The sequence below is a fragment of the Mauremys mutica genome, chromosome 6, assembly GCF_020497125.1.
Source record: "Mauremys mutica isolate MM-2020 ecotype Southern chromosome 6, ASM2049712v1, whole genome shotgun sequence".
Taxonomy (NCBI): Eukaryota; Metazoa; Chordata; order Testudines; family Geoemydidae; genus Mauremys; species Mauremys mutica.
The window spans coordinates 10,299,784-10,311,925 of record NC_059077.1 but is presented as its reverse complement, the minus strand read 5'-3'; the positions used below and the strand labels follow the sequence as shown (position 1 = coordinate 10,311,925).

The window sequence follows — 12,142 nt, the reverse complement described above, 5'->3', positions numbered from 1 at the left end:
AAATGCAAAGTACTACACTTAGGAAGAACAAATCAAATGCACAACTACAAAATGAGGAATAACTGGCTAGGCTGAAAAGAATTGGGGTTATGGTGGATCACAAATTGTACCTGAGCCAGCAATGTGATGCAGTTGTGAAAAAGGCTAATATTCTGGAAAATATTAACAGGAATGTTGTGTGTAAGACATGGGAGATAACTGTCCCACTCTACTTGACACTAATGAGGTCTCATCTGGAGAGAATCCAGAAGAGAACAACAACAACAATGAAAGGTAAATGATAAACAATAAAATGTTTAGAAAACTTGACCTTTGACCTTAAAAAACTGGGTATGTTTAACCTTGAGAAAAGAAGACTGTGGGGGGACTTGACAGTCTTCAAATATGTTAAACGCTGTTATAAAGAGATGCTGATCAATTGTTGTCCATGTCCACTGACAAAGTAATGGGCTTAATCTGCAGCAAGGGAGATTTAGATTAGATATTAAGAAACAACTTTCTAACTCTAAGGATAGTTAAGTACGGGTGTAAATTACCAAAGGAGGTTGTGGAATCCCACCTCTTTTTTAAAAGGACAGGTTAAACAAACACCGTCAGGGCCAAGTAGGCCCATATAAAAAGGGTGCTGCAAGGCAGAGGAAGGCAGTCTCTTCTGGGAGCCCTGGGGGGAATGATTGTGTCCTCAAAGGGCCAAGAAAACTGCCATCACCCTGGACAAACCAGTGCTGTCAAGAGGGGCTAAGGAAACCAGAGACAGCTCCTGGCGAGTTGCAGACTGAGGCCCTGATACAAATGTAAAGAGTGTGCTGGAACCACTGTGGACTGCAGTTTGCCATTGACAGGAAGTGGCTGAATGTCCCCTGGAAGTGGGGAGCACAGCGTGTGGCATAGCTGGAGGGCTGTGTCATGGAAGAGAACACCATGGTCTTTGGAGAGACCTGGGTCCAAGAGTAGGAGTCATAGTGGCACTGCACCACCTGAAGGGGATGCCCTCAACCACAAAGCTAATTCCCAAGACAGGCTGAGGAGGTGCCAGAATGGTGAGTGGACCCTGTTATAGGCCTATATTGAAGATTGTGTAGGCTTACTGAAATCCTGTTTCTTCCTCAGGGAACTGAACCAGGGTCTTCTATATCCCAACAGAGTGCCTTAACCACTAGGCTGAAGGTTATAAGGGAATCATATCAGAGTTGGAAGAGACCTCAGGAGGTCATCTAGTCTAACCCCCTGCTCAAATCAGGACCAATCCCCAGGCAGATTTTTACTCTAGTTTCCTAAATGGCCCCCTCAAGGATTGAATTCATAACCCTGGGTTTAGGTCCCTGAGGTCAATTAGTCCCTCTGCACCCAGCTATCTCTCCCCCTATCCCAGGTTTGCCATTTCCTCCTAATCCCAGATGCTGGTTCTGAGCACCCCATCAGATCAGGATCTCTAAGGTGAGATAGGCAAGGCAACACTTATTTTTACCTGTTTTGAGGATTACACCGGGGTTTAGGTGTGACATAGGAGTCTGGGCATCTGCCTGAGGCAGCATTGTGCATGCCCCATAAAGAAAGTTAAGCACCTAGGAAATCCCCTAGAGTTCCTAATACTCAGACTATTGTTCAGGGATTTATTTGGTGCTGCTGTATATGTTTTGTTCAAGATGCCACAGGGCTACCTGTTGGTGTACGTGAATAAACTGGATTTGTTTTATATGATTTGGGCCCATTCCAAATCATTAAGCTCTGTAGCTAGTAGAGATGAGTAATACTTAGGGCAGCCCTTGTTTTGAAGAGCCAGCTCCTCATAAAAGAGGGAAAAAATCAATTTCATTGCCTGGATTGGAAAAGGCATTGTTTTTCTTTATTGGAGAAGAGGATGTCAGTGTAATTTCATAAAGTGGGACCGTGCCTTGAGTTATGAAGCTTGGAGTTTGCTGCTTGTTTTTAATGCAGTTGTTTTTTCCTCCTAGCAACCTTGGAATGCAATATGATCACGCTAAGTGAAGTAAGCCTAGCCTATGTTCAGTAAGAATTAATCACGCTATGCAATACAGAACCCTGTTTTCTGTGTCTCTTAATGCTACACACACACTCTTCGGGGCATGGAAATGCAGAGTTGCGTATGTTCTGATTTTAATGATTGCACAATAACAACCAAATTGTTAGCCCTGGTTCTGGTTTTATATTCATATATATCTGGAGTAACTCCATTAAATTCAGTGGAGTTACACCAGCAAAATGCAGTAAAAAAGACCAGTATTACGTCCATTTTCTCTAATGTTGAGATGGATTTTTTTCCTGAGAGGTTTCCCCTTCCTTGTCCTTTGCTTCCCATCTTCTTGTCTTAAGTTTTATTTTCCCTTGAAGTTTATAAGTTTAGAGAGATTCAGAATTATTATGGGCTTCATTGCATTGCAACAGAATATATTGCCCCCCCATCTTGCCCATGCATTTTCTTTAAAAATATCTGTGTAAAATATCTATGAAATGGGAAAAGGTAATTCTCATAGACACATAGACTTTAGGATCAGAAGGGAGCATTGTCATACTATAGTCTGACCATCTGCACATTGCAGGCCAAAGAACCTCACCCACCCACTTCTATAATAAATCCCTAACCTGTGGTGGGATACTGAAGTCCTCAAATCATGCTTTAAAGATTTCAAGTTACAGAGAATTCATCATTTACACTAGTTTAAACCTGCAAGTGATCTGTGTCCCATGCTGAAGAGGAAGTAAAAAACCAACCCAGGGTCTCTGGCAATCTGACCAAGGTGAAAATTCCTTCCTAACCCCAAATATGGTGATCAGTTAGACCCTGAGCATGGGAGCAAGACCCACCAGCCGGACACCTGGGAAAGAATTCTCTGTAGTAATTCAGCCTTAATTTGGTTAGGCTAAACAAGCCAAGCTCTTTGAATCGCCTCTCATAAGGTAGGTTTTCCATTCCTCAGATCATCCTGGTAGCACTTCTCTGTACCTGTTCCAGTTTGAATTTATCTTTCTCCAACATAGGAGACTAGAACTGCACACAGTATTCTAGATGAGGTCTCACCAGTGCCTTGTATAATGGTACTAACACTTCCCTGTCTCTACTGGGAATACCTACCCTGATGCATCCTAGCACTGCATTAGCTTTTTTCACAGCCACATTACATTGAGGGCTCATAGTCATCCTTTGATCAATCAATACACCCAGGTCTCTTTCCTCCTCTGTCACTTCCAACTGTTAAGTACCCATATTATAGAAAAAAATATTGTTGTTAGTCCCTAAATGAATAACATTGCACTTTGCAGTATTACATTACATCCCATTTTTACTACTCTAGTTTACAAGGTCATCCAGATCTTCTTGTATGATATTTTGGTCCTCTTCCTCCATTCCCAGGATAATAAACCGAGTTTCCTTCAGTTTAGTAATTGTGGGTCTTTAAAAACTGAAATCTTGTCTGTTCTTCATGAACACTCAAGATCCCATAAGAGTGGGAGTTTACCCAGGTGTCATTGGCTAAAGTCCATCTGACTTCCCCCCTATACTTTGAAGTAGTTTGTTCTGAACTGGTTCTCTTCTGGGCATTATCATTACGAAGGAAGCCAACGATGTCATGAATGGAATTAATGGGATCTAAGGAAATAGGCATATAGTTTGTAAGAATGTCATGAATTTGATGTAGGGTATGACTGACTAATTTTGTGGTGAATGTGATACTGGCTAAATATGAACTTCCTTCTATTTTTGTGGAAAAAAGGTTTTTTGAGAAACACAATGGCACCTTTTCATCTGAGAATTCTGCTTTCTGTTTTCACCACACCAGCCACAAAACTGGAAAGTTAAAACTGGAAAAAGGAGTGAATGTTTGTAGAGGTTGGAGTGACAGGACTGGCCAATAATCACCGGGCTTTCTAGATGCTAATTTCTCTCTGCCACTCCCTTGCTGTGTTACATCTGGTAAGTCATTTAGGTCTGTCACTTTGGTCCTCATCTTTCATAAATGGCCTCAGATTTCAGGTGCCAATTTAAGGCAGACCCCTATTTTAATCATGCAGGGTGAGAGCCCATTTTTGCAAATAGCAGTCTTATATTCTTTCAATATTACTTTATTCACCAGTAAAATTAATATGACACCCAACTTTTAGTGGTGTGTTAAAATGCTCTTGGATCCAAAGATCAGACAGTATTGGAAGCCAAATTATAATTAAAAATGTTGAAGACAGAGTTGTCACAAAACTGGAGGGAGGGGAGGGGGCTTTCTTTCTTACTGCCTTTGGGTATGTTTTCACAGTCTGGTAAATAGATAGCAGTTTCTTGTGATGGGATAGAAGGGGGTGGGAGAGGGTCAGCATCTACAGAAGTAGGTCTTTTAAAATGAAATGGAAATAAACTGCAGTTCTTAGGTCAGAAAGTGTCTCTCTTATTTTTCTTTTCACATATTACTTTGGACATGTCACATTATATTATGTCAAACATGCCATACTGTGTGCGATATGGTGCTGTGACTAATGCAGAAAAATGTGAAACATCACAACATGAGGTGTCAGAAAAAAATCCAGTTTGTATTCTCTAACTCATTCCTCGTCCAGCCATGGTTTAGTGCACAATGTCATTCTCCAGTAATTTTCATGCTATGTGTTATATTCATAGATTCCTGTGCCAGAAGTGACCATTGTGATCGTCCACTCTGACCTCCTCTCTAACACAGGCCATAGAACCTCCCCAGAATAATTCCTAGAGCAGATCTTTTGTCAAAACATCCAATCTTGATTAAAAATTGCCAGTGATGGAGAATTCACCATGATCCTTGATAAGATGTTTCAATGGTTCATTACTCTCACTGTTAAAAATGCACCCCTTATTTCCAGTGTGAATTTATCTAGCTTCAATTTCCAGCCATTGGATCATGTTATATCTTTTTCTGATGGATTGAAGAACCCATTATCTTTGTTCCCTATGTTACTTCTAGACTGTAATCAAGTCACCCCTTAACCTTATCTTAAATAGCTAAATATATTGGGATCCATGAGTCTATTACTATAAGGATAGTGAGGCAGTGATAGAACTATAAGGTTCTTCTCTGAACCATCTACAAATTTATCAACATACTTCTTGAATTGTGGACACGAGAACTAGACAAAGTGTTCCAGCAACAGTCACTCCAGTGCCAAATACAGAGATAAAATAACCTTTCTGCTCCTACTCAAGATTCCCTTGTTTATGAACCCAAGGATTGTGTTAGTTCTTTTAGCTATGGAATCGCATCAGGAGATCAGATTCAGATGATTATCCACACCCACTCTCAGCACCAAATCTTTTTCCATCACTGCTTCCCAGGATAGTCTCACCTCCTGTAAGTATGGCCTACATTCTTCATTTCATTTACATTTAGCCATATTAAAATGCATTTTTTTGCTCGTGCCTAGCTTACCAAGCAATCTAGATTTCTCTGTACCAGTGACCTGTCATCTTCATTATTTACCACTCCCCCAATTTTTGTCCGCTCCAAATTTTATCAGTGATGACTTTATGATTTTGATTTTATGTTTTCTTCCAGATAATTGATTAAAAATGTTAAATAGTATAGGACCAAGAACCAGTCCTTGCAGGACCCCACAAAAAACACACCTGTTTGTGGATGATTCCCTAGTTACACTTTAATATGTGCCATGTTAATTTTATGTCATTCTAGTTTTTTAATCAAAATGTCATGTGATACCTAGTCAAATACCTTTCAGAAGTTTATGTATATTGTACAGCACTATTCCTTTTATCAACCAAATTTGTAATCTCAACTAAAAAGATCTTAAGTTACTTTGACAAGATCATTATTCCATAAATCCACGTTGATTGTTGTTAATTATATTACCCTACTTTAATTCTTTATTAAATCTTAGAATCATAGAATATCAGGGTTGGAAGGGACCTCAGCCGGTCTAGTCCAATCCCCTGCTCAAAGTGGGACCAATTCCCAACTAAATCATTCCAGCCAGGGCTTTGTCAAGCCTGACCTTAAAAACCTCTAAGGAAGGAGATTCCACCACCTCCCTAGGTAACCCATCTTGCATCAGCCACTCTATTATCTTGCACTGGATCAATGTCAGACTGACCGTGTATAACTTCCTAGCCCTTGGTTGTGGATCACCAGAGAGGAGCCCAGAGGTCAATTAGTCCACAGAGCTGGAGACTCTTCTTTTTTCTTTTTTTATTTCTTGGTCCTATGATCATAAGGCTTGATTCTCCTTCTGCTGACACTCGTTTTGCAATGGTACAACACCACAGTCATACCATGAAACCCTATCAAACATCAGCTTCAACATGGGAAAGAGACAGAAGGTGACATTAAAAAGGCAGCAGTCAGAGTGCAGGTTTCCCTGTGTATGAACCTTGATGTGGTGCAGACATTCGTATGTTTCAATAACCACAAAAGCTCTGCTGGTAGAAGTTCTAACTCCTGATAGGTCCAAGATGAAAAGCAGTCCATTGGTCCCCCAAGGTGGGAGCTGAATGATAGGCCAACAACAAGTCCCCATTGAATAAATAAATAATATTATAGAAACACAGCAAAGTAAGCCCTTCTGCAAACAGTATGATAGCCAGGGATAGTGGAGCTTTGTTCATTCCCTAAACAGCAACTAATGGCACAGGAAGGATTCAAATTCAGAGTGTGGCAAGGGAATAAGTTGATCCTCACTTTTATTTGTGAGATCAAGAAGGCTATTGTTTCAGAATTGGTTGTCTTTGCTGATGACACAGAATAGAAGGGTAGCAAAAGAGAAAACCAATTCAAATCGATTTCTGTGTACTTGGCTTCTGGGCTGAGAAGTAGCTCGTGCAGTTGGAGTAATAAGGAAGTGTATATTAATAAAACTGGAATATAAAAGAATCACAATGCAAATTGTTATCTCTGAATGGAACCACAACAGAGAGCACAGACCAGGGGCTTAAAAAAAAAAAACTTGGAGGGGATTATGGACAATGAACTAAAACCATCTGCTAAAAGACTGGCACCAGAAACAGGCACAAATCCATTAGCAGAAGTGCAAATAGTGGCATTACATGAATTGGGAGAAGTTATCCTAGCAATACATAAAGCCTAACCAAGCCAGACTTGGAATTTTGCATGCAGTTATACAAGAGGAAGATTGCTGAACATGAGAAAGTGCAGAGTCCCAAAGTTTTACTTGTTGGGGTTTGTGTGTGAGGGAAAGGATTGTAAGAACTGCCCTGTGTAACTTAAACTGAAAAATAAGAACAAGATAGTAATTAAAGAGGAAGAACATCAAGGATTGAAGATTTGTTTAGGGAAGAGGTATGTAAATTTTAAGCAGGATTTATTTACAGGGGCCAAATCCTCTTCTCCTGTCACAGGTACTTAGGGCCACTGAAACAAGGGAACCAATATAGTTCCCCTGTGACTGTGATATGTTCCTTGCAGGAAGTCTGCATTCTATGCTCTGTGAAACACAGTTCCACTAACTACCCTGTGCTGCTGAGTATACTGACTCTTTGAGGTTATGAGAGGGGCAGGGTTAGAGGGTCTTCATGCCAGTCCTCCCACCCCTCCCCACTTAGAGCAGGCTTAATAGGACATGGAGGCTACTTAAGCTCCACTGCCATTCCCTGGTCTTGGTAAAAAGATTCCTTCCCATGTCTCTCCAATATCCAGACAGTTTGCTCAGGCTAGATGCTGGGGAGGGAAGAATTTGACTGATGTGGTGTAAATATTGGAAGATACTGATGGTATTGACAACATTAAGTTCTGAGTGCCAGCTCAAGAGAGAGCTTCTTCAATCCGCAAATTGTTGGCTGGAAATCTGAAAGAAAAAACAAGGTGTTTTGCCATGTTCTGCTACAACCTGCTTCCCTTTGGGCTGGAAATTTTACAAGAGAATATTTTTACAGCATTCTGGCACTTACTGTTTCCACCATACCAGACAGTGAAGAGATGTATGAAAATAAATAGTAAATAAGGCTGGGATTTTGAAAGGATCCAGTGAATTTCAATGGGATGGGGGGCACCGAACTCACTAAGGTTCAGATTTTCAGATGAGATTTTTCTTTTTAATAACATCAAGCATTACAGAACCTTAAAAACGTGGTTTCAACACACCAGCCGCCTAGCCATTATAGCATTCTTAACATGCAAGGAGAGCTTATTGGCTACTCTAATGATGCATCTGAGTAGTGGCTTGACAAGTTACAACATGATTGTCAGGCAAAGAGTAGTGTACTCATGAGCTTTTGCAACACAGCCTGGAAGGGGATTGTTCACTAGTGTTTGGATTGCTGATAAGATGTTTAGCTGCTGCAGCTCTAATTGTGCCAATAGCATGAAGCATATTTTACTTTCACACTATAAATAAAGAAGAAAGACATTCTAAACTATTGGGAGAAGCATTAGAGGACTCTAAATTGAGAACCTGGACTATTAAATCTGCTGCTGTATTAAACTCTGTGGCAATAAAGTTTTATAAATATTTTATAAGGGTTTTTTGTTTGTTTTTTGTTCTGGTGCTTTGAGGAATTACTTGCAGAAATGCTCTAAAATGTCTGGGCTAGCAGTCCATCAAACTGAATAGAATGTAGGAAACAATAAAAGTTTAGCAGAGGTTTGTGTGGGAAGTAAACTCAAACACACAGGTCTTGCCATAAGGCCACCAAGGTATGAATTTCTTTTCGGAAATACCATTGATAAGAAAATGGCAGGAAAAGTCTTTGTTTTTTAAAGAATGCCCGGTTAGTGAGGACGGTGAGGCAGTCCAGTTTCACAGAATTGAATGTCCTTTTAGAAAAAAATGTATATAAGTGGAAATTTCCATTTCATTCACAATTTGGGTTTTTGTTTGTTTATTTGTTTTTCTTATTACAAATAATAGACCCCTCCTCCATCCCTTTGCCACTGGAAAAAAGGGAGGAGGAAAATCCAAAGTTTTCTACTTTGATATTTTGCTACAGGAAAAAAGCATCATTTTCTGGGGGAAACAATTACCAGTTTTCAACCAGCTCTAATAATAAATCAAGCTGTAGAACTGGAAGGGGCTTCTGGGTCACTGAATCCATACCGCTTGTGATGGTGTATATAACCCCCCTCCCATTGTTACTGAAAGGGTTGAAGGGAGCCGGAGAGTAAAATTAGGGCATCTGGTGGCAATTACAGGGCATCAGTTAAGGATGAGAACCATCTGGGGAGGAGCTGGGTGGCTAATATAAAAGAAGGACTTGAGAGAAGATGGGTGGGGGGGAGAGAATGAGGGGTTAGGAGTCTTGGTACTGTCTCCTAGGTTGCCAAGGGAAAGTAGGCCTTGAGTTTCTATCCCAAGAATGGATCTCTGGAAACAGGGACGCCACAGGAACATTGCATGCTCCTGTGGTGAGCCTGGACAAAAATGCACCACCCCAGACAAGCAGACTGGGGGCCAGGTTTCTGAAAAAAGAGACACAGAGAGCCTTGGGAGAGGCCAACAGGAGCTAGACCTCCAGGGAGAAAACTTTTGTAGGTTTTGCTTGGTACAAGAGCCAGAAAGAATTCTGCAGAGCCCAGTAACGGGGGGGAAAGAGCCTAGAGACAGACTGAGATAGGAAGTAGTCCACAGAAGCAGCAAAGACTCTGAGGAAGCGGACCTTAGTTGCTTGCCATTGGGTCCCTGGACTGGAACACAGAGCAGAGGGAGGGCTTCAGTTCCTTGCTACTGAGGAAGTTGATGTGAAAGTCCCTTGCTATAAGGGCTGTAAGGACCACTGAACCCAGAGTCAGGCCAAAGACCTGGTATACGGCACTGGATTATTGTTTTGTATGATTTTGTTACCTCAGAAAGGGTTGCACGAATGTCACTTGACATAATCTGGAAAACAATGTTGTTATACAGATATAAATAAGGGTTGGATTTGGCATGTGGGAATTTTATTACGGATGATGATACATGACCAAGAAAGAATTTAACTTCAGTCTCAGGACCAAATTTAGTTGACAGTGGAGGAGTCAGAAAGGAAGGAAACATTAGGGTCCATGGAGCTTCAGTACCTCTTATACTCACTGGAATTGAATTAGAAACCTCCAGTTGTTTTCAGGATTCCATGTCACAATCCTGTTGTACAGTAAGTGGCTAGACTCTGACATGGTACATCTAAGGTAATTGACCTGAGTGATAATCTAACACTCTACAGTAAAAGGGAAAAATAATTTTGAATGAGTCTATGGATGCAGGTTCAAAGCCCTCATGGAGGAAAGGATTTGGTCAAATGTTTTCTTAGAGGGAAAAAAACCTAAAAAACCCAACTAAATGTTTTTCCCTGTCCAATTTTGTGAAAGGTGCTGGTGCAAAACATAACAGAATAAAAAATGAGCCATAGTTATTGCAGTTGAACTAAGATGGAGAGTAGGAGTTTATCACCAAAGGAGAGAAGAGTTTAATTTATGTTTGAGAGAAAAGGCTGACTTAAAGGGAGTAGCATTTTTAGTGTGGGGGAAGGTAGATGTTCCATGACTTGCTACGAACCAGTGAACAGCAGATTAATCTACATCCATCTATCAGGAAGACTGATGAATCCCTGTTGCTAGTTAATACCAGGTCCTTTTTCATCCAAAGGGTTGTCTTTGTGATGTGCCTTTTATGGCTCTCCAACTTTCCAAGGTTACTCTATTTATGGTAGATAATAATTTGCCAATTCTACCGCTGTTACTTAAAATAACATTCATCCTACTCTGAAGTTGCAAGTTTAATAGCCATCAGTATCCACTAGGGATACCTCTAACTATTGGAGATAGACTGGGGTGTGGGACTCTTTCCAAAGGTAACCTTATCTGCTATTTAGATAGCTTCAAACTCATGCAACTGGCAAACAAATAAGTGAAAAATGGCTTTTAACAGATAACTTTCATTATCCCTTTGAAATAATTTAAATATAAAAATAATTTGTTCCAGTTATCATAACAATATGGTCTATATCCATTGTCATCTCCACACAAGACTACTGGACTATAATCTATTTAGAGCTATCTCTAACATTTACCTGTACCTTGGGTCCTGATCCAGCATGACTGAAGTCAACAGGACTTTTGCCATTGAATCCAATGGCAGCAGGACTTGTCGCCTAATGCAGGGAGCAGATCACAGAACCATTGGGTTAGAAGGGACCACAAGGGTCATCTAGGCTAATGCCCTAACAAGGTGCAGGATTTGTTGTGTCTAAACCATCCAAGACAGATGGCTATCCAGCCTCCTTATGAAAACTTCCAGTGAAGGAGCTTCCATAGTCTCTCTATGCAGTCTGTTCCATTGTCCTACTCTTCAGATGAAACAGTAGAACAATGGAACAGACTGCCTAGGGAAAGTAGTCTGCTTTCTAAGCAAGGTGAACCACAGTGAGCACAGCTATTGAGATCAGCACTCTGTACTAGTTTACTTTACAGTACTCAAGCTCTAGGTTGCTGAACCTAGAATTTAACCCAACTGGATTTGATTTGGAGGCCTTAATCTTTGGAATTTGTCCCTTTTGATGGTCTGCCTGAGTCTGGGGCTAATAATCTTCAGGTCACAATATATTTTTTTAAAATTTAATTTAGCATATGGCTCAATTTGTTGCACATGGATAATGATGCTGATGGAAACAACTATTAGAGTTTGGTTTGGAGTAGTGGAACAGCATTTATACTACTTACTGTGAATAGCTTTGTAGATTAGGGCAAAATTACTCACTGGTATAAATCCATTCTAATCAATGGAAATATTCCAGAGGTTATTAATTTTGCTGCCTATGTATAGATGCAATGGTTATTAAAAGTGGCCTTTTAAAAATTGTCATTAATATGTGATGCCAGTTCACCATTGTTCCTAAAAGTTCTATTTGTGCTCTAATGCAAAACCTTAACAGTGACTCCAGCAGTGTTAAGGGAAACTTACTTCCCAAATGCCTAGAGGGTGAGTGATAGACAGGTGTGCTGATCTGTTGATATAGCTGTTATAAAAGCATCTGAGGTCACTGTTAAGGTTTTACGTTAGCAAACGGGATGAAGTTGCAGGGTACATATTGCTTTTGGATATCTGGAGATGAAGGTGAAAGCTTTATGAGTACTGGAGAGTATTATTATTGATAAGGTTGTAGGCAATATGAAAGAGGAAAGGAATGCACAAAAATGTCCCTTTAGCCTCTTATTTCCATTTT

At 40.4% G+C, this 12,142-nt stretch overlaps 1 protein-coding gene across 2 annotated transcripts in view; it reads left to right on the top strand.

The window, feature by feature from the left end:
* The first annotated feature begins 667 nt into the window (after positions 1 to 667).
* The window catches only part of RIT2 (Ras like without CAAX 2), a 282,203-nt gene continuing 270,728 nt past the window's right edge, over positions 668 to 12,142 (top strand). For both annotated transcript variants that reach the window (XM_045021680.1, XM_045021682.1), the window contains exon 1: positions 668 to 1,040. In XM_045021680.1, the coding sequence (XP_044877615.1) occupies positions 854 to 1,040 (187 nt within the window). In that variant the 5' untranslated portion in view covers positions 668 to 853. The remainder of the gene's footprint in view (positions 1,041 to 12,142) is intronic.